Raw genomic sequence first — 26,531 nt, 5'->3', positions numbered from 1 at the left:
ACTGGATCTAAAATTCATACAGAAAGCAACAATGCTACATCAACATTTGCATGATTTTATTGTATAGTAATAAAGGTAATACGTTTTCATAGGCTTTGTCGTCGATGCAATTACTCAACCATCGACTTGCAGATAACTATTTCGATTATCTGAACAAGCGATTGCATATTATGTTTAGAATTCAAAATTCAAAACACCAATCGATTGTGAATTTTCAACTTTCAGACTACTTCATAAATATTTACAACATTTAAGCTATTTTTAACAGCTTGAGGGGATGAGACCATTCAGTAAAGTCAAGTATTTGTGCACATCATATAATTTTACAACCATAACAAAATCTATGTAAATTAACCTTATAATTTTTTCTTGTTTTGTAACTTTTCATGTCAAATTGTCGTTTTGCAAGTTTGATAATGAAGTTTTTACGTCATAGTACCAGCTTAAACACTTTCATCATCAATGCCTTGAAAACGACAGCAATATTAATCATGTTTGTTGCCGACTTAACCCTGTAGGTCATCACCTCTCTTCAAACCAAATACAAAGATCGTAAGTTTTTATAACCATGATTACCCTTGTCCGGAATTGCGATTTTGTGAAGAAGTAAAGTGAAAGTTGTCTCTAAAACATGGTAAAAAACATATAATTTCACTATAATGAACACTTCACTCGTCAAGAGTATGAGAGCAGCATTATTGGGCAAACCTAAATGTCACAGATTTTCTTCGTCCAACTCGTCTTCATTTATAGTCAGTTCCATATGACGAACTATTGCCGTCAACATCATTTCAATTTTTTCAGCACGGCTGTTCAGTAGATTAACGTCAGCCTTTAGTTTTCGAACCGTCTCTTTTGTTTCTTCTTGCTTAGATTCTATCTTTTCGAATGGCGTCTAAACATGAAATAAAAAAGAAACAAGTGCAATTGTAGATACGAGGCAGGAGGTGATATTCCTCAAGAAGAGTGCTCATGGCGTCTTTAAATTTGGGATAATATAAAAACTATCAAACGTGATTAGTCATCTCGTCTAAATGAAAGTTAAAAAATATTAAGGTTGATTGCAAAAACACAGTTGATCGAAAAGGCTGCATAACATGTAACGTATCTGCATCACGTATCTGCACAGAAACGATCATTGCATTAGATAATGCGAAACGTTTCACACCACTTTCTATTCTTACTGTTATTTAAAATGAACCTTGTTTTTTGTGTTTGTTTTTGATCCGTAGCTGTTAAATGCAATTCTTCCTTCTGGATTCATATATTGTATAGAGATCATCGATCGGATTTCCATAAATGACAGACTTTTCTTGTTGAAGTAGAATCTACTTAGTAGATTATTGTTTTAAAATTTAAACCAATGAAAAAAAAGAGCAAGATTAAGGAATATACTTGGCGAGTCTCCTGCTCAAGTGCTTGAAAACCTTGTCTGTAAAAACAGGCCATGTGTCATGCGCTTCTCTGAAAAAACAAACCTTTTCCAAACGCAATCTTTCCCGAATACTTTGCCCATCCAAGGAATTCAATAATCTTTCCCTCAACCAGTTTGGATGTCGTGTTTCAACGTCTGGAATCATATTGCGACGAATGAAACGAGGAAAGGCCTTCTCTATATTTAAAGCGAGGTCCACCTAAACATTACACAACAATTTCTTAATGGATCTCGCAAGACCATAATTTACAAATATCGCGAGGATAAATACGAAGAAAGATGAGAATTATCAAATTTTTACACACGAAAATTTTAAAATTGACCTGTGAACAGTTCGATAAAAAAAATTGAAAGCTACAATTCGAAATTGCTTGAAGTTGAAATGAAAGCACAATATGAATTAACGAAATGATGAAGTCCAATCAAAAGGAGATAAGATAACCAAAAGATCTATTATAGGAAACATTTGGTCTGTAAAGCGTACTATAGAAGTACGAAATTATTTTACCAGCATAGCTTGTCGTTTCAAGTTAGCTTGGGCTTGTACTTCTTTAATGTCGTCAACAGCAAGACCAACCTAAATAAAGAAAAAAATTGATAAAGATGGATAAGAAGGGAGAGTAAGTTTTAATGAACGCTGAACAATGATTTGAACTAAAATAGATGTCTCCAAAGACGATGATTTCCTAGAAGACATTTCAAAATGCAATGATCTTGGGAGGCAAAAAAAACTAAGTTATTCCTTCCAACATTAAATTTTATTCCAAGTTCTGGTTTTATTTAAAAATGCATAGAAATTGTATACTAATACATACCAACAAATTCATGAGAAGTATCGTCATAACTACGATGAAGAGAGTGAAGAGTACGTAAGAAAAGAAAGGGAAATCTTCGTTGTCACTGAAACCAGAATCGTATTCAAACTCGCCAGACACCATCACAAAAGTCTTCAGTAAACTTAGAGCAGGCGTCCTGAAGGGCTTGGTCTAAAGAAAAGGCATCAAAATAATACAAAAAATACGCGATTGCTTTTTTAAAGTCCCATTGACTATATGATACCCAAAGTTAAATAATTTCTGGAATAAATAGGAGATAAACACCACAGCATTGTAAACTAGTACTAGTACAAAATAACCAATATTGCTTTTAGTACTTAATATGACAACATCATAAGCTATTTCGATAGGTTTATTTCTCTCGAAGAATGTATTTTCAGTTAATATATGTACAAGCATGAGCAGTAATATAATTGTGTCTCAACTTTTGATTAAAAGTTTCATGTAAATTCAAACTTTCTTTTCAAGCTCATTATTTTGAAGACATAACATCAAAAGTTATATGGGTAACTAGAAAGATTATATAGGAAAGCAAGTGTTTATAAAATCTCTAAGAACTTAACTCACCTAAAGACATGATCAAAGGGTAAAACAAAAGGAGTAAACTCACAATTTTCTGACATTTTAACATACCCAGTGTCGATGAAGCATGGTATAAAACGCTAAGCCAAAAGCAACGGTGAAAAGACCAAGAATAATTGAAAATCGTAGAAAAGTGAGACAAATATCTTGAAACATCACAATGTAAATGCCAAACATTGGAAATTTTCTCACAAACAATACCAACACGATCCACGCGAGAAATATTGCGATAGCACCAACATTGACACGCCATAAGCTGCAACTGTTGGTGAAAAACATGACGTCATAACACTGAGATTAAAAAGGAGCAAAATCATTAAAGGCCTGTTGCTTGTAGCTCGGATAGCCTTATATCCATTGGTATAGAGAAACTAAAGATTGTTTAAAACAGTACCTTTGTCCAGTCAGTGATTTATCAACAAAGGAAAGGTCAAAATCAGCACCAACATATACAATAGTTGAAATATACACTCCCAATTCAAAGTAATTGGTATAATCGGTGATATAACTCCAACGCTGGTATATCATTTGAATCAACTGTATTAAGCAGAAAATGAATTGAAAACAAAGTATAAATATTATAAACTCTTGTCGTAGTTCATTCATCACTACCTACACTGACACATGTAATCTTAGTTTATATTTTAGGTAGTGTAAAGACTGTTGTCGTTCTCTGTTGTTCATTCGTCACTACCTACACTGACACATGTAATCTTAGTTTATATTTTAGGTAGTGTAAAGACTGTTCTCGTTCTCTGTTGTTCATTCATCACTACTTACACTGACGCACGTTATCTTAGTTTATATTTTAGATCGTGTAAAGACTGTTGTCGTTCTCTGTTGTTCATTCATCACTACCTACACTGACACACGTTATCTTAGCTTTTATTTTATGTAATGTAAAGACTGTTCGCGTTCTCTGTTGTTCATTCATCACTACTTACATTGACACACGTTATCTTAGTTTATATTTTAGATCGTGTAAAGACTGCTCTCGTATTCTGTTGTTCATTAATCACTACCTACACTGACACAAGTTATCTTAGTTTATATTTTAGGTAGAGTAAACACTATCCTCGTTCTCTGCTGTTTATTTATCACAATACCTACATCAGGGAAAGATTTAGTAGCGGTGTGCGCACCCCTCTTAGCTTGGTTATAGAGGGTGCTGGAGAGGCCTACAAAACCGCCGTGGATTCATCCCTAACCTACACTAACACACTGTACATCAACATTACAGTAGCATTAGCAACTTCTTACCCGTGAGAGAGTAACTAGGTTAAACTTGCCTAACATTTCAAACAACAATGTGACTTAGAGCACTCTTACCTCAAATAAAAGGTGCACACAAGCCAGGATAAGAAGTATGAAACGTCCTTTCTCGACGAAAACGTCAAAAGCTAAACTATCGTTGTCTTCAGTGATTGTGCAATTCATTAACTTTCCATTCAACTTCACACCAAATTTAGAAGGAGTTGTCATGATAACATAACCAGTGAGAAAGGCAAGAAAGAAAAGAAACAAGTGAAGCTTTAAGTAAAACAAAATTCGCCCATACATGCTCCACTTTCGATCAAGAAGAAATACGACCAGCGGATGTGAAATGAGAGTTTCTCGACCATGTTCTACCTACAGTTGGATGGTAAGACAATAAATTCAACACAAAACGATATTTTGAGGGTGTTAGAGTGTCATTAAAAGACATAACAGTGCTACTAAAGAGCGCTAGAGTGTTCTATAAAGTGCACATGGTGTGTTATACCATCAACATAAGAGGATGATTTCGTTTTCGTTCCAAATCTCGATATATATCATCATCCGGCATCATCCCAATGGCTCTAAACTCCTCGTTCTGTTCATCATCGCCAGAAATTGATTCAGAATGATCAAATAGAGGCTTCATATCACTAGCAATACTGACATCATCGTCTACGACTTCCGGCCAATTTGCGTAAATATCTTCCAAGAACTCGTAGTCCAGTTTGACTTCGAAGTCATGATTTTCCGCTAAATCATTACCGAGCGTGGTACATTTGTTAAATACGATTTCAGCTACATCTACGAAGATAGAATAGTTTGAAGTGTTGGTTGCAGAATTTATTGCGAAATAAAAAGAAATGCGACATTATAGAAACAAACCTGGTTCTTTAACAATCATTTTTCGCAGTGGTGTCGTTATAACCCCTCTTTCAACAGAACGACTGCGCATGGCTCTGCGCCAGTCTTCTCGGCTCAGGATTTCTAACGCACACGCTCTAAAATAAACGATAGTATGCAGCATATGTTTCCAGATTCATTAATGGCTAAAAAATCTAGTAGGGGACGAACTGTATTTACACTTCAAATCCATAAATACTTACTTGTGTCCCTCGTCAATGGCCATATCCAATGCATTTCTTCCAGTAGAATCTTGTAGACTAACCTCAGCACCATAATTTAATAATAATTTCACCATATCCACATGACCAGATTTTGAAGCAAGATGAAGAGGAGTCACCTTAACATTATTTAAATTCATTACACACGTAAACCTAGTCAAACAAATTTGCTTTAAGCCAGTAGCAAAGCCAGCCACTCAGGCTATGTGAATTTCAGATGATTGTGAATATCACTATTCAATTCTTTATAAATCTATTGCTTTCACAGTGAGGAAACACAAAAAATAGCATATTATGTAGGAAATAAATAATCGGGCTGACTTGCCACAACTCTTAACACAGCTTAATATGGAAAAGAACATGTAGCTACATGACTGATACAAATGGCTTATCTAATTATCTGAATGTGTCCGCAGTGACACGGCACTTTCAACTTCTTTGTGGTAAGAAACAAAATGCTGTCTGTACAATTTTACTTACTCTGGCTTTGTCTATTGGATCAATGGGAGCATCAAACTCGATCAAGACCATTGCAGTTTTGGTCCAACCTCGAGAGGCCGCGCAATCTAACGGTGTCCAAGCATATTGATTTCTATAATAAATTAAGAGCACTAGTGACCCAGGAGAACAAAGTACGATCACCTGGTAACGTAAACATATATCTCGTGGGATATTTATTCAATATTCGCCTTTTCAAAACTAAGGTGACTACCCATGGTGAGGTGCCTGTACGTATATTAGCAGTTGGAGATTCACGTGATGATAGAGAAAATATGAAAGCGTTTAAAATTATCACTGTCTACAGAATATTTCGTTTCACAGTTTTGTTGGGAAATTTAATGTTATTTTTGTGAAAAGAATAATCACGTGAGTTTTGTTTTTTGGGATGAAAATTATAACGATGTTCGTACGTTGGTTATAAGCGTATTTCCTTTGTTATAAAAAATAAAGCAAAAATATCAATCGGAGAGTGTGAGTAAATTAGGAAGCTTCGAAGAAACATTCCCTGTTTCCGAAAGATTTTAAACCAAATTTCCCTTCTCAAAATAACACAAGCTAATGTCACATAACAGACCTTGCATCAATGATAGCTCCTTTATCTAGTAAGGCTTCCACAACCCGATAATGGCCATAGGTCGATGCCAAGTGAAGAGCTGTATTGGAGTCAGCGTCTTCATCGTTGATAATAGTTCCATCTTTGAGCATTAACTCTTTGACAATGCTACAGAAAAAGACAACACACACACTGAGATATTTCAAGCATGATTAATGTCTCAATTCTTCCATATGAAGACACCGGACTGCAGTATATAATTATTTAAAGTAATTCCTAGACACAGAATACAGTATGTAGAAACAAACTTGGATCATATAACAGCAATGGATCATTCCTGATAAAGACATTAGACTGGAGTATATAAGAACCTTAAGGACTGATAACTCCTGATGAAGACAATAGACTAGAGTGTATAAGGACTGAGGTTTCAAAATCAGATTACTCCGGTTTCTAAATCAAGATTATTTCCAGTAAAAATAACAGAACTATGATGTTTATACAAGGCCAAGTTTCAAAATTTTATCTAGATCTCGATGACTTGTTTCACCAATCACGTTAGATAAATTTTTTACGACACAACGATGTTATGTACACACACAAGAAGAAGAAAATACACACTTTTCTTTTCCGCTGGCAGCTGCCAAATGTAAAGCTGTCCGTTCCTCCAAGTTGAAAGCATTGATAACAGCACCATTAGACAGTAAAAGCTAGGGTATAGAACCAAATAAATACGTTTATAAAGTGTTAAAAGCATATCGATGGTCAAACATCATAATTTACTTACTCTCACAACGTTAATAAATCCTTTCTTTGCAGCAATATGAAGGGGGGTGTTTCCATATTTGTTGCTTTCTTCTAGTAAGGATTTTGCTTTTGGGTGATGCACCAATATCTAAAAGAGTGAATGAGTATCGAAAAATTCAACTGCCTATTAACCGGGGCTGGAGTATAACCCAACTATCAGGAAGCGCTGCAGGCAGTTTTTCACGAAATTACCCGCCAAAAACATTTTAGTGCCTCGCAAGAAGTTTTTGAAAATATAAATTATGAGTATTTAGAATACGGGTGTTACAGATCACAGAGATAAAGTAAACAATACCATAGAGGAATTTGCAATACAAACACTAATTGCAAACACTTATTCTCAATACGTAGTTACTAAACTTTTTTCGTGGGAGATTTAAAGATTAACTGGAATGAAGGCAAAGGCAAGAAGAATTTAAGTTCTCATTTCAGATTACTCTGAAGAATCTAACATGACATAAAACGAAATTTGAACACAACATTAGATCTAAGTATGAATACCTCCATAATGTCCAAGCAATTCTCCTCGGCTGCGATAAATATGACTGTTTTATCTGAACTGTCGACGACACGAATATTTGCCCCGCGTTTCAGCAAGGCATCCGTTGCATCTTTGTTTCCCTGAGCAACAGCAACTAGCAATGGTGTGTAATGGTCCTTATCTCTGCTCTCTATGTTAGCTTTACTATAAAATTAACAAAATCTCAAACCCTCAGAATAACAGATATGCACCCAATAATTAATACGTTTGACAAGATAGGCGCAAACACTGAGATGGGCCAAGGATATAAACCAGGTGATGGGTGGAAAAGATGCTCTAGTTTAGGTTAGATTTCGGTGACTACTCGGTGGATGATGCCATGCCATGGCAGAACATTGATAAAATTCTGTCACTCTCAAACAAAGATTGGGAAGTTTTTTGGAAGTATGCTTCATTAAACACTATCAACAATTGCTTAGTTACTTGGTATATTAAAATTTTATAAGAACATTATCAGCCCGTGTACACTCTCCGATAACAAAGAACAAGAGGGGTGTGCACAGCCTCCACCCATTAAATACACTTGTGAAACAACATATATACAGCATCATACTTACGAATCAAGAAGCAGATTAATAACGCCCACATGATTGAATAATGCAGCTTTATGAAGAGGAGTCTCATGATTTATATTCTTTGCCTCAACATTGGCTTTGAACTTGATTAACAGTTCAACGGTTTCATAGTCGCCAGCCGTTGAAGCGAGATGTAGCGGAGTCGCCATGTTAACACGCACTGCGTTCACCTCCGCACCTTTCGACAGTAAATATTTTGTCGTCGTTTTGGCACCAGCATCGACCGCAATGTGAAGAGCAGTTTGGCCTTCTCGGTCCACCTTTGAGATTTATTAAACACATCTTAAAAATTCGTGTAACAAAAATTAATGCACAACATAAAGTTTTAATTAGAGCCATAGAAAGAGACCAAAAATTGTAAAATTGAATTTATTGTGACGTTTCGTTTTGTGAATTTATTGTCACAATAAATTCCATTTTACAATTTTTGGTCTATTTCTATGGCTCTGATTAAAACTTTATGTTGGGCATTAATTTTTATCACACGAATTCGATTTCCGCTCGGCAAGTCTCTCGCTACTATTTCAAAAATCTTAGAAACATATATAAACATACGTATATATGTGGAAAGGAGGTGGGTGTTTTAAGGAAACTAAAACTCTTAGTTTGTAAACTATACTAACTGGAGCTGAAAACTTTACAATTCTTGACTTGCAATTCAGCCATGTTGGTGGTATAATACAAAAGAATATTTTATCAGTGCTATTGTTGGCACCAACCGACGTGGGCTAGCAACATTGTTTGATAATCTCAAGAGAATGGTTGCAAGTCAAGAAGTTGTAAATGCATGTTATCATGCTTCGTGCCAATAATCATGCTTCGTGCCTATAATCATGCTTCGTGCCAATAATCATGCTTCGTGCCAATAATCATGCTTCGTGCCTATAATCATGCTTCGTGCCAATAATCCTGCTTCGTGCATATAATCATGTTTCGTGCCAATAATCATGCTTCGTGCCAATAATCATGCTTCGTGCCTATAATCATGCTTCGTGCCAATAATCATGCTTCGTGCATATAATCATGTTTCGTGAATAATTATTAGTCGTACATGAGTTTTCTTCGTGCATACAATTATTCTTCGTGCATGAGCTTTCTTGGTGCGTACAATTATGATTCGAGGATATAATTATCTTATGTGCATATACGTAATTATGCTTAGTGCAAACCTCAGAGATAATCTGTTTCACCAAGTTTAATCCTCCATCAACTTCAGCAGCATCAACTATTGTCTTAACGCAATCAAGTCTTTCATTCATGGCAGCGTAGTGCAACGGTGTCAATCTCTCGTTATCCTTCAATAAAATACCCGCCCCCGCCTGAATTAGCTGTCGTACCACTAATGGATTACCTTGACTGCAAGCCTCGTGCAGGGGGGTTGTGCGTTGCTTGTCTCGTGCCTAGCAAAAAACATACGCATGGAAAGCAATTAAAAGCTAAGACTAAATTATTTGTAACCGTCAATAACTCCGAGACAAACTTACATTAACATCAGCTTTGCCATTCTTGATGAGCTCCTCAACAGATCTTGGGTTACCTCTGCTTGCTGCATAATGTAGCGGTGTTGAACCATAGTTATCAGAACAATTGACATTTGAGTGTGACTTTCTGAGCAGATATTGTAAAACGGATTCTGAACTGTCTACCGAACCATCTGCTAAATCGGGTGTCACCTCATCAAGTAGGTTGTCATTAGGGCTCTCATCTCTAATGAAGAAAATGTATTAAATAAGTAAACAATCCTTGGAAAATGATGAGTTAGTTTTACAAATATTGCTTATTCATACAAAGTAAGAAATTATTTAAGACTACAGTTAAAATGATATTAGCCTCACAAGCCAATGCTCCTGAATCTTTTAAACATGATGTCATAGAAACATGTTAACTTACTCGTCGTGATCTCCCATAGTCACATTAGTAGGGGATAAAGTTGACTTTGATTGCTTCAAAACATTCGCAGGTTTATATCGTGCTGCATAATGCAAGGGTGTGGCACCATCCTCACCAGAAATAATGGGATCTGAAAAACAAGGTAATTGTGGTACCTGCATAAGTGTATTTGAGGACACTAATGTACAATATGAAAACTTATTAAAGAGCCCACAAAGACCTCTAATATAAATTATGTAAGTTCAAATTGATTATCATGATAAAAAACCCAATCACTAATCCTTTGTTTACTCTGCAAAAAGAAATTGTAAAATTAACTAAGACAATCAACTGCTGCCACAAACTTGACTCTAAGCCATATAGACAAAATAATGATACTTGACTCTAAGCCATATAGACAAAATAATGATAGCATAATTTAAATCAGCAGTAAATTGTATGAGCAAATATTTTGAGTTGGATGGTTTTACCATCAATATAATTTTACTTTGATGGATAGCTGCTTAAATCAAATGACAAACTTTTTACATAGCTTCAGATGATATAAAAAGAATAAAACACTTACTTGCTCCTTTCTTGATCAAGTATTTGACAATTTCAATGTGATTGAAGCGTACAGCATAATGCAAGGCTGTTGCATTTGACCCATCTTTCTTGTTTACGTCCCGTCCCTGTTTTGCAAGTTTGTTCTTTAAAATCTCAAGTCGGCCATCTCTGGCTGCCTATTCAAAAATTAGACTTGTGATCTAGCAGTGCAAACTAAGAGTGGCAAAGGCTTAATAATTGGGGGACACATTCATGAGTTCACAGTATATAATCTGAATTAATAAAAGTTGATTTCAATAGAAATTAATGTAATATACATATGAATATGTGCCCTCTCGATTATTAACCTTCTACTGCCCAAATTTATGAAAAGTATAAGTAATAAATGTTGTTAACAAGCTAAATACTTCATTTAAAGAAGGTAAGAGAAAATATAGTTAGCTGGCCATCTACTAATAAATACATATGTTATTAGAGTGAAATTATTATAACAGAAGAAACACTTGAGACTGATGGTCTAACCCAAACAACAAACTAAATTTCTATTTATTTGCTATATCATAAGTAGTCAAGATTTGATACAAATATGATTCGTCAAATGTTACATAAATTAAAATACGAACAGCAAAACAATTACAAGTTGTTTACAACAATACCACTTAGTAACCATGTAGTATATTATCCTTTCGTGTAAGAAAACACTAACCTGAAATATGCTTATATGAGCATTTTCAAATTTTCCTACCGCGTAAGCAACGCATGTCGGACCAACAGACGTTTGAGGCTGAGGATGAGCAGGAGAAACAGAGTTCATTTCCAACGAGAAGCCATCAACTTTGGACAAATTCTTTGGTGTCGTTTCGCCGTTTTCCATGTTTGTAACCAGTTGTATCATGTCTCGAAAAAAAATATATTTGCAATACGCAACAAAGAGATTTGTACAACACGGAGAAATACACTGTCATCGACGGGAAACCTTAGAAACATTTTTACTAATACATATATTTATCACATGTTAAAGTATTTCGTGGGCGACATGAATAATTCGGTGTTCAGTCATCCCCCCTCACTTGCAGGACGCAGATATACTTTCAATGTTCGAAACCTAGTGGCTAGTGTGGCAGTTTAAATCGAGTAAAACCAAAAAACTAAAAGATTTGTACATGGTTTCCAAATGTAATCAAGGAAACTCATCTGAATTCAATAATATCTTATGTTAATATGATGAAATTAAAACAAGTCATGATTTACATTTTGGAATTGGATGTAATTATTTCATAACAATTGACATAATATATTTCAATTTTCGAATTGATTTCGAGAAGAGTATGAAGAACTATTGACTTACCATGATGTAGGAGCTTGTATTCAGCTTCGGCTCACTTGTCCCAAGAAAACTCAAGCATACTCAAGTCTTCCTTTACGTCTGAATTAGAAATCAACAGGTCACTTCAGAGCCCCTCAACTTTTGATACAAAAGCTCTTTCACGAGATTTTACAAGACGCTTTTAGTTTCTCATAAGAACTACACAAAAAATGTTTCAATGATGTAAAATTCTTGACAAATTAAAGGCAAAATTATCGAATAAAACAACCCAGGTTATAAATAATGCTGTATTGAGCAAAAAAGTTTTCGTTGGCGTTTTGACTATTCATTGTAGACTGGTGACTTTGATACTGATAAAACATATACGAAAAAGATGACATCTGAAATTCCAAATAGACTAACCATGTAATTGCTGTTCTTGTTAAAATCTATCAGCATGTAAAATCTCTCAGAAACTAACCTGAGGGACATTCGATTAGAATAGCAGCTAAATTTTTGACCACATCCTTGTAGCTAAAGTTAACGATAGATAAACATGAATGAAGAGAGTGCAAGAACAGTTTTAACTCTACAAAAAAATAGACTATGATAATTTGTGTCCGGCATAAGGAGTGATGGATTAACAACACAGAACGAGAACAATTTTACACTATCTAAATTATAAACCGTGTGTCTGTGAAGGTATTGACTTGATGAATGAAGAACAGAGAAAAAGAGCAGTCTCTGCACTATTTAAAATATAAACTACTTAAAAGATAACGTTTGTCAATGAAGGTATTAATGAATGAACAACAGAGAACGAGAACAGTTTTTTCACTATCTAAAATATAAACTAAGATAACATGTCTCAAGTGTAGGTAGTGATGAATGAAAAACAGAGAATTAAGAAGTCTTTACACTATATGCATAAAATAGAAACTAAAAAGTTAACAGACCAACCACATTATCAATATGGATGAGAGTGACAGAGAAAGATAAAGTGGCCTGAAAAAAAAAGTTGACTAAGGGGCTGTTTACGTGAGACCTACAAGAAGGGCTAGCCCTCTCTGTAGGGCTGATTATTAACTCGGTTTTACATGCTAGAGTCTAGCCCTACATCAAGGCGAAGCCTGCATTTCCGGCACCGCGCGCTTTGGCATACGGTACTTGACAATGTCTATTTTACGATCTTTCTTCGAACATCTCACCTGTCAAATTACAAACATATGACAAGAACGATCAACATGAAAAAGCGCTCAAATACGCTTGTACACGTTTAGCTAAGTCACAGCAAGAGAGTATACAAAAATATCTTCAGAGCCAGAAAACTTCGCCAATTAAAAACATGTTACCTGTTAGCTGACTTCTTAAATACACATCGTACATAGCATGTCCAAAACGTCCTGAAGAACGTACAATTTCGAGAATATTAAGAAACAATTGCTCAACTTAATTATAGCAAAATCTCCCAAAGGTCATTGCAAATGTTTAAATTTGTAATGGCCTGATTTTTGAACATTGACGCTGTAAATTCTCGAGTCAAACAGAAGATGGAAAACATTCCAAGTCTTAAGCAAAGTAAAATAGGTAGCATGGAGTTTTGACTTTTTACCAATAACGACTTCAGTGATGTTGGTGTGTCGGTGAAAGATATTCCAGAGCTTCGTGTTGCACAAATACTTCAACATGTTTTATAAATGTCGAATGCATGCAGAAATAAAATTATTGCAACGGAAAAATTCGAAATCTGTGAAAACATTGGTGAAATAACAGTAACAACTATTTCAAAAACTCCATACACAGCACTAACGATCGATCATAATTCAAAATCTGTGAAAACATTGGTGAAATAACAGTAACAACTATTTCAAAAACTCCATACACAGCACTAACAATCGATCATGCATCAATTGTTTCATTGTCCTCTATAAAAATAACGGGTAAAACACTTCGAAATCGTTATCTGTTGTGTTACTTTAATTGCTACGTAGCTATTATCACAGTTGTTATCCATTTTCCATAATGAATCATTATCTAGCACCTGTCAATAGTTATTGATCGTCTTAAAATAGTTATCTTTCAACTATCGATGGGTGTTCATAATCTGTATGCATCTTTATCTATAATCTACCAATTCTTATCTAATTGTCTTTATCCCTATCGACAATTCATTAATCTTTACCATCTACGAATAATTATTAATCATCTATAGCTATCATTTATAAACTATTCAAGGTTAACTAATCAGAACTACTATCTGCCACCCAATAATCATATATTATCTATCGTCCATTGGTGATTATCTATCATCAGTCAAGATTTATAAAACCCCTTGTAAGCATTCGTTGTCAATGAACTATTAATAGTTAGCTATCTATTTTACATCCCTCGTTATCTGTTACATATCTACCCTCTATCTTTAAGCTAAACCGAAATTCTCATTTAGGAACTATCCAAAAGCTTGCATAGATGATACATAGGTTCAAAAATTCAACCTACGAAATTATTAGTTTCCATAAAAACACATTCATATACACCAATACATTTTGCTAAATCAAAATAAGTTTGCCTTTAGTATATAAAATAATATATTCATAATTCTTGCGAGAATAGAAAAAGTGCATTGTGGTGTAAAACATTTCAAATGTGAGTTATACGGAATTGCGTGCATAAACCTATATTATTGTTTGATACATAAACCTTTAAATAATATTAATAATAACTATGATTATATACTATATATACATATTGAAGAATAATACAAGGATGGATCCAGGATGATTTTGCTGGGGGTGTGCTCTAGTTTTCATAAGATGTCGTTCGGTCAGTCTTGTTTTGATTAGATTTTGGTTCATCCTTTGTGGATGTCGTTATGTCAAACTTTTTGTGGGTTTGACTTGAGACCCCGGGAAATGTGCAGTTTGACAGTTGTTGTAGCTTAATTGGTTGGTATATTATTATTTTGTAGGGAAATTTGCATCCCCTCTAGCCAAGGCTCGAGGATGCGCACTCCCCGCACCCTCCCCTACATCCATCCCTAGAATAATGTACTAAACAAATACCCTGATGTGCATACAAATTGGAGACTGTATTCCAATGCTAAGAGAATCGCTAGATAAGCTTCATTTCAACTCGTATTTGTTGACGCATTTGTTCTTTGCTGCATCGAGCTTTTGGTACGTTGCTTCTAAACAAAATAAAAAGGTCACTTGATCAATTCTAAATTTGGATTTCACGCCTCGCTGAATCCCGGCTACCGCGCTCATGTGAACAGCCCCTTAGTACATTGAAAAATTTTCCACAATGGACTAATGATCCATGATTATTATTCTAACAAACGTGGTGTTAGTTGTAATGTTCTTGGTAACTAGTACCTTTTAATGTTCATTATTATCAATTAATTATTAAATCATCCAATGAGAATAGCAACTTTCTTTAGAATATCTGTAAAGCTGTTGTGGGAAAAGATGCGTATCGTGATTTAATGAAGACTTTGCAAATCGTTATCGTTCTCGTATTATATTTTTTCAGAAAACTTATTATTTCATAAACATAAATTATTTCATACACAAAAATTACTATTAATTCAAAGTTGAGCTTTTCATATCGCTATTTCTACAAAAAGTCCATTCTATTGCAAAATTGAACGTGAATGATTACTTCAATAATATTCTCATATTTTGCATTGGTGTGGCCAGCCCTCGTGTTTGGTCGTGTAATATGAATACCAGATAATTAGCACCATTGATAAATCAATTGTTTCTACACTGAGCGAACACCGAAATATCTATGCATAGCACGAAAAGGCTATACACCACTCCCATTCTGTCCAATCACATGTAAAAGCAAAAACCTCGCTCAACATATACAAACGCACAAACCAACCTTTCTCAAAAAATATTTATCCCAAGCAGATTTTGACGAACATTTTTTCCAGCCAGAAAACGACAAATCCACAGTGATCTCTTTAAGCGCAGAATCAGAAGTTTCTTTTTTCGATGAACGCAACTCTGCGAATTTTTCTCGGAACATTCGATAAACCGATGTCTCCACATTTAAAGCAAGGTCTACCTGCAATAAACGAGCTGTTTGAGTCCATTAAAACATGAGCCAACAATTAGCTTGGATTCAATTGGGCGAAGAATGAATATGAAGCATTGAAAAGACGCTTAATTGGCCGTATGTTTTACATGTTGATAAAGTGAGAGTATCGTCGAAACGTAACAATAAATTTCACATGATGTAGAAATTGGACTTTCTCCAAATCAACTGACGCCGCACTGACACACAGTTGCCCAGCTCTAATCTAAGCAATCCATAAGTAAACCACATCGTATTTGAAAAACTATCCTACCCGCATAGCTAGCCGTTTAAATTTTGCTTGGTTTTGAACCTCTTTGATGTCATCAACAGCAAGACCAATCTATCAGAATGAGAGAGATGGTAATGTTACATAACATACCTATGTTATCACACAGAATTGCAAAACAAATTATAGTATAAAAATACCCATGAGATACCCTCCAAAATTTTATTCAGATCGTTATATTTTCAGGAGGGTGAATAACAATGTATAACATACCAACAAATTCATGAGAAGTATCGTCATAACCACAACGAAGAGAACAAAGAGAACGTAAGAAAAGGCAGGCAAGTCTACGTCATTACTTTCGTGGAAACTGAATCCAGGATCGTAATCAAACTCGCCAACCATCATTACTAGAGTCTTTAAAAGTCCTAACCCGGGTGTTCTGAACGAATAGATCTAGAAAACATAAAGAAGCACTACGATAATATCGTCGTCTTCGTATTACAATAGCAACAATAAGAAGCCCTTAATAACCAAGCTCGAGGTCTTTACGGAGAAATATCAAACCGAGCCCGGAGGGCGAGGTTTGTATAAAAAGACAGAGGTCCGATATTTCTCAGTTAAGACCGAGAAAGCGAGGTTATTAAAAGGTTTATTATATGGCATTATTTCACCTGAAACGAAGCTTGCTTTTTTCTCGTCTTTGCTGTTTTGTACAGGTTGACTTTCACTTTTCTAGTTTTTGTCAGTAAAAAAGAAATCGTTTCAAATTGTATCGTCTGGATAGTTAAATTGTTTTCTGATGTTTTTCCTTTTCTTTTCCTTTTTGACTCACATTCGCAAATGGTTTTTAGTTTCGTTTTTTTTTTGCGTTTTGCTTTACGAGGCTGGTTTATACATTTGACTGTAAAATTACGCGTTTTGGACCGTGGTCGATTACGGGAAAATAATGGACCGGCAAAAATGTTTCTGAGCTAATCAAAGCGCGCCATTTTGCCGGAAGCGACGCTTGCCATATAATAATATCATATATATATGCATGTCTTAACAAACAGATGTTTATGATCTTTGGATAATGTAATCAAATGCAACAAGCAACATGAATACATGATTGGACATACCCAGTGTTGATGAAGCAAGGTAAAAAAACCCAAACCAAAGGCAACGATAAAAAGACATAGAATAATGGAAAATCGTAGAAAAGTGAGACAGATATTTTCAAGCATCACGATGTATATTCCAATCATTGGAAATTTCCGCAAGAAAAATCCCAAATCGATCCAAGCGAGAAATATGGCAACTGCTCCAATATTGACACGCCATATACGACAACTGAAAAAAAGTTTCTCGCAACCTTTATAAATTCTAGCGAGTTACAATAAGAACATGTAAAAGAATATCAACGTCAATAGCATTAGCCAACACTCGAGATAATTCCGAGTCGTACCTTTCGCCTGCGATGGCACCAGAAGAAAAATTTAAATCAGCAGCAACATAGAATATGGTTGAAACATACATTCCAACTTCAAAATAATTGGAGTAATCCGAGAAATAATTGAAACCCTTATGCACCAACTCAAAAAACTATAAGAACAAAAAAAACCCCGAAATAAATACGTGCAAAATCGAAATTCTTAAAAATGTTCTTCTAAATACTTCATGCAACATATAATATTTTAGGCAAAAACGTAGAGGATTATGAAGAAGTACTATTTTCTGCACGTTTTCCATATATCTACAATGAACTAGTTTATATTTTGCGTAGTACCTCTAACAAAAGATGCACACAAGCCAGAAGAACAAGAATAAAATGTCCAAATGTGACGAAAATATCAAAAGCCAAACGATCGCGGTCATCATGCGTGATGATGCATTTCACCAACGTTCCATTGGACTCTACACGAGCAATAGACTTTGTCGCCATAATAACATAACCGGTCAGAAACATAAGAAAAGTAAGAAAAAAGATAAGTTTGAAGTAAAACAACCATTGGCCATACAAACGCCACTTGTCCTGAAAATAGTAGTCTACCAGCGGGTGGGAGAAAAGTGTGTCTCTACCATGCTTTACCTAAAGTGAGAGAATATAAGAAACATGCGGAAATATAAGATTTCTAATACGACTGGTTACAACAAAGAGTATTGTTTCACAGATTGATTGGTTCTGTAATTGGCAATAATATTTAAAAACCTCAAATTCAAGAAAAGCAAGCAAGCAAAAAATTTTGAAACGTATAATGTTTTAAGTGTCAAGTTCCATAAACTCCTTGAATCAGAACTTTGGCAGGTTGGCAAAAGTTACAACTACATAGATAAAACCTATGCTCTAAAACACTTGCTTGGTTAAGATGATAAGGCATTGCTCATTGCTGAAAGAATGCTTCCACAAGTGTATACCCATATTTCCTCTGATTGTCAAAAAAAACCCGAGAGCAATAGCATTGCTGAGGCAGTTTTATATTCATACGTGATTGGACGGGAAAATTCAAACGCGGAAACGTTGTAATCTTATACCATTAACATGAGAGGATGTTGGGTCTTTCTCTTCCATTTTTTCAATATGTCTTTACTTTCATCGCTAGGAATCGCGTAAGTCTGAATGTCATTATCGTCCAAGAGGTTAAAGTTCAGTGTAACTTTCAACTCGTCACTGCCCGGTGTAGGATCGTCGAACGACGTACATTCGTCAAATACTACTTCAGCTAAATCTACAAAAGACCTTTTCTCAGGTTGCATATTATTAACATAAATTCCTTCTAAAGACTTCTTTTCACCATTTATTCTTACCTGGCTGTTTAGCGATCATTTTTTGCAGTGGTGTCGTGTAGACACCACCTTCAACAGAAATACTGTGCATGGCCGTCATCCAGTTTTCACGCTTCAAAATTGCTTTGGCACACTCTCTAAAAAATGATAGGGTGCATCGCAAGTCTTGCATTTATAAATGGCACAAACATCTGGTCTCACGAGACTAAAAGTATAAGCACTGCAATAATAAATACTTACATGTGTCCCTCGTCAATGGCCACATCCAATGCATTTCTTCCAGTAGAATCTTGTAGACTAACGTCAGCACCATAATTTAATAATAAATTCACCATATTCACATGACCAGATTTTGAAGCAAGATGAAGAGGAGTCACCTAAAGACAAAAATGAGCCTCAAGCATTGATAGAATATTATCACAGTGAGGTTACAGCACGATAGATTAAGTTAAAATGCAAACATGTTCGGACATACTTTTACCATCTTTGCTACATTTAGAATTAATTACGAAAAAGAAAGTTTGTGACTGACTTTTTAAAACAAAGTTTCACATCTCAGTCATTTGGCTAAACTTTCCATTGTCATCCCTTCCTCGACATCATTTCCTTTTCATCCCATTTTTATCATCTCTTCTACTTCATCACTACCTCTCATCATTCCATCTTTCTCACAACTTTGCATTCACAGTTATGACCTCATATTTTAACTCTGCTCGCACTACTTTCTCTTTAAAACTCGGACAAGCCAAATGAAAAGCCTTTCAGCTTCTCTCGATCGTCAGTTCTCGCTCTCTCTTCTCTTAACAGAGTGTTGTTTATGAATTCTCTTGTGCACAATGTAATTTTCACCTCATCTGTGAAACTACACTCATTCAAGTCAATTATGTTTAAACAGCACACCACTACTGAAAAAGCTTACATGATATATTTAAACACTTTCTTCCGTCACTTCACTACTAAACTACCTCCACTTCTTTCTCTTTACAATACAAAGCGCCTAAAAACAAATGCCAACAGACAAATACACCACACCAACATAATTTTCAATTTGTCAATAACAATACAACCATTTATTGTGATAGTGGAAATATCATGATAAACTATTATGGGAAAACATCCTTGATAAACATACAAAAAGGAAGTATTCACACACAAACAAAAATCAATTTAAAATACGCTAAGCACAGCTCAATGTGGAACATATAGCGCATAGCTGACTAATATAAAGAGTTTCTTAAAGTGTTTGTTAGGACATTTGCTTGTTGAACACTTGAAATGGACTGTTTCACTTCTTGGACTGATATACATTTTTGACTTCTGTTCAATGGACAAAAGTCTAAAAAATGTCTACATAATTAGTAACTTACTCCATCTTTGTCTGTGGAATCAATGTGAGCATGAAATCTGATCAAGATCTCTGCAGTTTTTTCCCAGCCATTTGAAGCAGCGTAATCTAAAGGTGTCCAGCCGAAAAGATTCCTACGGGAGAGAGTGGAATTGTAGCCTGTGTATAATCTTAACTACAAACGTGATCTGTGAAAGTTTTGACAATTGTAAGATAAACTATGAGAGTTCCTTTGTAGTGACTTGACTCAAACTTTGTTAAAAATAATATAGAAATCAATAATGATTAACGATCAATTGTCCAACACAAAGAAAACTCGACTTCACTTATTTAAGTACGAGCTCGGTAAGATAACGGACCTTTCATTAATGTTAGCTCCTTTTTCCAGCAAGTCTTCAACAATCCCGACATGACCGTTTTTCGATGCCAAGTGAAGAGCTGTGTCGAAGTTAGCGTCTTTACGTTTCATGATTGTGGAATCATTTTTCATTAACTCCTCCACAATTCTACAGTGTAAGGTCACCAAAAAGATAAAAAATAAAAATCACAGAAATTTAAAGAGGAGAAAATGGTTAATAATTACATAAGGACTAAAGTTTTCATATCAAACAGACTAATAAGATTAATACAATAGAATATCGTACATAAGAACTGAACTTTCAATTCCAGCTAAAACCTAAACGAAGACAACGAGCTCGAGCATATTAGACTACAAAATTCAACATCAGATCACTTCTGGGTTTATAGTGACCCGAGTTCCAATATCAGAACGCTCCTGATGAAGACACTTCACTTCACTGGTGTGTATAAAGACTCAAGTTTGAACATCAAACACTCTTAATAAGACGCTAAATCCCATCTGTCACCAAGAGGTAATACCATTGAACTAAAATACATGAAACGCTACCTGAAGCAAACAATTGAAGCCAAATCTTACACTCAGACACGCAAGATTACACCAACACACGCGTGTGTAGTGTTTCGAGATTCTCTCGCGGAGTGAAAATTGATTGATTACACACGCGTGTCTGCGTGTGAAATTTGGCTTCAAAAAATTATTAGGCTTTTCTATTACAGGTAGCATTCCATCTATTTTAGTTCAATGGGTAAAACAGAGGTTAGTTCTGATAAAGAAAAAAAGAGTGAAGATAAATACAAGAAGCCAAGCCGACGTTATAAGTAGCTCTCAATGATTACGTCACATTAGGGTTGTGGAACTCACAAGCAAAGACTATAATACGTACTCTATTTGTCCACTTGCGGCAGACAAGTGTAGAGCTGTCCGTTTCTCTATGTTAACAGCATTAAGATCAGCACCATTGGTCAGTAGAAGCTACAGTAAAGAGCCAAACATATAAGTTAAGTGTTAAAAAGAAAGCGAATGACTATCATCCAAGTTTACTTACTTTAACAACGTCAATACATCCCTTCTGCGCAGTAATATGAAGAAGAGTGTTTCCATTCATGTCGCTTTTTTTCAGGAAGGATTTGGCTTCTTCGCTTATTAGTTTATTCAGGAATTTCTACAGAAATAATCAAGAGTATTATTCTTTTAAAAGTCTTAGAGTTCAAATATTATTGACAATAATATTTACTTAATGACGTGAACATGCAATTACTCCAGTTCTTAAATCAGACCTGAATACTTTGGTTGACCAAAAAGTTTGAACACCTCATCATCAAAACAGTAAAATACCTTGAAAGATACCAAAATGTCTCCGTGATTCTCCTCAGCCGCAATGAGCATGACAGTTTTACCTGAACCGTCAATAACGTCAAAAAGGGCATCTCGTTCTAATAAGGCATGGGTTGCTTCTTTGTTTCTTTTAGCAACAGCAACTAGCAATGGTGTCCTACCATCTTTATCTCTGCTCTCTTTATTAGCACCCCTGGAAAACGAACAAAATCTCAAATCATCAAAACAGCATTTATCCACTCAATGATTCAAGTGTTTAAGAGAAGAAGATAAGACCAAAATACATACAACACCACACTTACTTAACAATAAGCAAATTAATAACGTCCACACGGTTAAATAAAGCAGCTGTATGCAGAGGAGTCGCTTTGTTGGTATTTTTCGCCTCAAGCACATCGTTAAGAGTTGTCTGTTTTCCATCCGACTTCTGAAAGACAATGAAAGATACTTTTAACAGTAAACGTGAACGGACTCAACCATATACGGGCATCAGTGTTGGCTTCAAAGATGGCGACGTTAGCCTCCCAGTTATTATAGAGTTTACTGTAGTGTCGACCATAGATGAAAATATTTCAGACATGAAAAACTTGAAAATGTATCAAAGGAGAAACGTTTACAGCAATTCTTTTTAAATGTAGTTCTGATCAAAAAGATTATCTGATTTAATTTTTGACTTAATCCCGTTAAAATGTTGTAATTGAAAGCAGGGTATTCTTCAATGATTTCGCCATTTCCTGGATATGCTGTCTTTAAAAGTATACCCCGATATCCAAAACTATCAACAAAAATATTCCATTATTCAAACCTCAATAGCCTCGAGAATAATCTCAGCGCAATGTTTTTCCTTGTTCATAGCAGCGTAGTGTAGTGCTGTCATGCCTTCGTTATCCTTCAACAAGATGTTCGCCTTCTTAATAAGCTGTCGTACGACTCCAGGGTTGCCTTGAAAGCAAGCCTTATGTAAAGGGGTCATCAAATGTTTGTTTTGCGCCTAGTGTATAAGTATGAAACATAGTTAAAATCGAGTAATTTACAAGTATTAATGGCTTCAACAAACACCAACATTGACATCAACTTCGCCATTAGTGATGAGCGCAGCAACGCACTCGTGGTTGTTTTGAAAGCAAGCTTCGTGTAGAGGGGTGGCGTCTTGTTTGTCTCGAGCCTAGAGTGAAAAGAAAGTGAAGATTACGATCCTAACGTTAAAACCTACCAGCAAATTCAAAATAAGGAAATAAAAATTGACAAAAATTAATTTAGGATCGCCGGTCAATTAAACTGTTAAGGCAAGACTCGCCAAACTAGCTGATCCAGGATTGTTTAAACTAAGAGGGTCGACCGTTATGCAGAGAGGGGAGGGTGGTTAGAGGTGCCAACAGGGGAGAGTAAGATGGTAGGGTGGATAGAGCAGCTCACAGTGGAGAGTAAGAGGGTAGGGTGGATAGAGCTGCTGACAGAGGAGAGTAAGAGGGTAGGGTGCTGCTGACAGAGGAGAATAAGACGGTAAGGTGGATAGAGCTGCTGACAGAGGAAAGTAAGAGGGTAGAGTGCTTTTGACAGAGGAGAGTAAGAGGGTAGGATGCTGCTGACAGAGAAAGTAAGAGGGTAAGGTGGATAAAGCTGCTGACAGAGGAGAGTAAGAGGGTAAGGTGGACAGAGCTGCTGACTGGTGATATTAAAGGATGGGATGGGTAGAGCTGTCGACTGGGAACACTAAGCATTTTCGTGAAACAGCAAAAATTATGAGGTAGAAACAAACAACAACGTACAAATCAAACATGTTCAAATTTGAAATAAGTGACCAAAAAGTTAATTAAAGACGATTTTTTCTGTTTTAGCGCCTTTGCAGATAATCATATATGAGCCTGGAGCTAACAAAAGAACATAAACAAAACACTAGGATCAAATAAATTTCTTATTATGTATTTTGATGCGTAGACGTAATAATGCATAGTAATACGTTCTCAAAATAAAAACCACCGACCAAGAAATTTTGAGATTGAGTGAAAAACAATTCCGAGTAGAACTAATATTTATTTAAATACAAATTATTTCTAATACAAAAATATCTACTGCCATTTATTGCACTCCATTATCCTCAACCGAGAAAAAGATACATTTTTATTACATCAAAAGTAATATATTCATCGTTAATGCACGAATCCTTTACTTAGTCAATTCCAACTTACAAGCCAGATATGTTGAAATGAACCTACAGTGAGCTAGTCCGTTATGTAAAGAAAAGAGAATAAAAAAGTAAAATATTTCGATCATTGATCCACAAGACAAACTTACATTGACATCAGCTTTGCCATTTTTGATTAGCTCCTGAACATACTTGCAGTCACCATTGGCAGCTGCATAATGTAGTGGCGTTGAACCATAGTCATCTTTACAATTGACATTTGAAGACGATTTCTCCTTGAGCAGACATTGCAAAACACACTCAGAGTTGTCTTCTGTACCAGTCGACTCGTTTCCATTTGCATTCCCAGTCCTAAAGGGAAAAAATTCTAAAAAAATTGTTTGGTCACACGTTTCGAGCATATACTTATCCAACTCTTTCTCAGAATACTTACAGCACAATGAAATCGCAAGACTGCATGAAAAACCGACCAAACCCATGTTTACCTTAACGTTTGTGAGACATTGCAATCATTATAGAGTACAGCATAATGCAGGGCTGTGGCACACTTTTTCCCAGGAATATCAATTTCTAGGAAATCAGAAGAATGTCCTGCCTATCAAAACTATTAACAATACCATAAGCCACATTTATACAACAGCCATAAACGTTATATTTCACAGACACCAATGTCATTAAAAAATATGTTCATTTTCATTTAGAAAACACAACAACCTTTTTATTACGCTTGAAAAAGTCACAATCACGAGCTTTGTGTAAGAGATTTCATAAATGAAAACAAAATCTTTGAAGATACTTATAGAGTATCATAATTTTAATGAAAACAATTGATGGACTTTTGCTTGCAACTAATTCTTGTTCGACAAGACGATCAATAAATGTGTCATTAAATAGTTCGTCTTCCCAGACTAGTGTGCGCGTAAAACATGGTTTCAGGTAAAGATGAGCATGTTTTTGTCATAGTGAACTAATACAGAATAATAGTAAACTAAATATTTACATCAATGTTCTAGTAAATACACCGTCAACATGCAAAGATAGGAAAAACTTGAATAGTTAAGCACAAATACAATCGAACATCTACAAACATTGCACAAGTGAACAGGAATGGGAACGACTCTAACACAGAAAATATGGAAGTTAAAAAACATACTCGCTCCTTTCTCGATCAGATACTTGACAATATCTATATGATTGAACTGTACAGCATAATGCAAGGCTGTTGTATTTCTTTCATCTTTCATGTTCACATATTGCTTCATATTACGTTGCTGTTTTTCTACCTTTTTCTTCACGATGTCAAGTTTGCCAGATTTGGCTGCCTATATAAAACATGTCACACATAGCTATGGACACAGTTTGCCTCTTTTTAACAAAAAGAATAAAGAATTTTGGGATGAAAAAAGTTTGCATTGTTAAACAGATTGGTCAGCGTCAAAGTAGGCAATTTATCATTCAATTCCCTTTCTCCTATCAATGGAAAAGGAGAAAAACGCGAATCGCAGCTACCCTCCAAGAACCAGCCATGTAAATGTTTCAAAAATTCAAAAATCATACTAATTAGCACGTTTAGTCGGCCTTTTTTGAATTACAAAATTTACTGGTAATAGTAGGTTAGTTGTTATTCAATCCTTTGTAATTCCAGCAATCCTGGTAGAATTCTTTATTTTTAAAATAACAATACTTGATACGGTGGCTCAACAATTATTCTAATATTTCTGTGTACAAGAGACGAAATGATTAGGGTCAGTGTGAAATACAATGAGAAATAAACAAAAGAACGTTTTGTTTTCTCAAAACATATTTTCATCAAAAGAAATTTCCACATTCGTGGGCATGAGTGCACAATTTAGGTAGCTAGATGTAGAATAATGTAGATTAAAACAAGCACAATTTTCATCCGTTCATGCGTCGATTTTACGAGTTAACTTGTTATACTTTACTACACTGTGATTGGGCACTAATGCAAATTTCCAATACCAAAATTCGAAAAACTATTTTCGTTCATCTCACACATAAAACCACTAACCTGAAAAACACTAATGTCTTCATCTCCATCATTGGCATTTTCGTCGGGCTCGAGACTATACGACTTTCTCCATGGTAGAAGACACACAAACATTTGTCTCACTTCTTCAGCTTCCATCGTTTGAAATACCAAAAAAGATTCACAAATATTGCAACAGAAATGAAAAGATTTGTAGGACAGTAAAGACAGAACGATCTATCTCTTTTGAACGCTCTGAGTCATTCTGTCATTCAAGCTAAGCGTTAAGTTAAGAGGAGCTATTTTCAAGGGCCTGTATGTGTTCCGCAGTT

General features: G+C 35.3%; 1 protein-coding gene across 3 annotated transcripts; it reads right to left on the bottom strand.

Moving 5' to 3' along the window:
• Positions 1 to 41: 41 nt before the first annotated feature.
• LOC124441383 (transient receptor potential cation channel subfamily A member 1 homolog) lies at positions 42 to 26,487 on the bottom strand. 3 transcript variants are annotated; one of them, XM_046991844.1, is made up of 23 exons: positions 26,242 to 26,487; positions 25,366 to 25,534; positions 24,698 to 24,782; positions 24,362 to 24,563; positions 23,130 to 23,231; positions 22,872 to 23,057; positions 22,369 to 22,493; positions 22,067 to 22,259; positions 21,777 to 21,893; positions 21,615 to 21,703; positions 20,730 to 20,876; positions 20,393 to 20,504; positions 5,214 to 5,350; positions 4,993 to 5,108; positions 4,616 to 4,911; positions 4,183 to 4,482; positions 3,248 to 3,390; positions 2,905 to 3,115; positions 2,251 to 2,421; positions 1,944 to 2,012; positions 1,479 to 1,634; positions 709 to 895; positions 42 to 624 (listed from the first exon to the last, which is right to left on the bottom strand). In XM_046991844.1, the coding sequence occupies exons 1-22, from the start codon at positions 26,356 to 26,358 to the stop codon at positions 716 to 718; spliced, it is 3,423 nt and encodes a 1,140-aa protein (XP_046847800.1). In that variant the 5' UTR covers positions 26,359 to 26,487; the 3' UTR covers positions 42 to 624; positions 709 to 715. The 3 variants fall into 3 exon arrangements, with proteins under 3 accessions (XP_046847800.1, XP_046847799.1, XP_046847798.1); XM_046991843.1 differs by lacking the exons at positions 20,393 to 20,504; positions 20,730 to 20,876; positions 21,615 to 21,703; ... (7 more) ...; positions 25,366 to 25,534; positions 26,242 to 26,487 and adding exons at positions 5,712 to 5,823; positions 6,307 to 6,453; positions 6,907 to 6,995; ... (7 more) ...; positions 11,351 to 11,541; positions 11,993 to 12,057; XM_046991842.1 differs by lacking the exons at positions 20,393 to 20,504; positions 20,730 to 20,876; positions 21,615 to 21,703; ... (7 more) ...; positions 25,366 to 25,534; positions 26,242 to 26,487 and adding exons at positions 5,712 to 5,823; positions 6,307 to 6,453; positions 6,907 to 6,995; ... (6 more) ...; positions 10,664 to 10,820; positions 11,351 to 11,819.
• Positions 26,488 to 26,531: the final 44 nt, after the last annotated feature.

This window comes from Xenia sp. Carnegie-2017, unplaced genomic scaffold (genome assembly GCF_021976095.1).
Source record: "Xenia sp. Carnegie-2017 unplaced genomic scaffold, XeniaSp_v1 HiC_scaffold_20, whole genome shotgun sequence".
In the NCBI taxonomy this organism is placed as follows: domain Eukaryota; kingdom Metazoa; phylum Cnidaria; class Anthozoa; order Malacalcyonacea; family Xeniidae; genus Xenia; species Xenia sp. Carnegie-2017.
The sequence above is the reverse complement of the archived record's forward strand: the minus strand, read 5'-3'. Positions and strand labels throughout refer to the sequence as shown.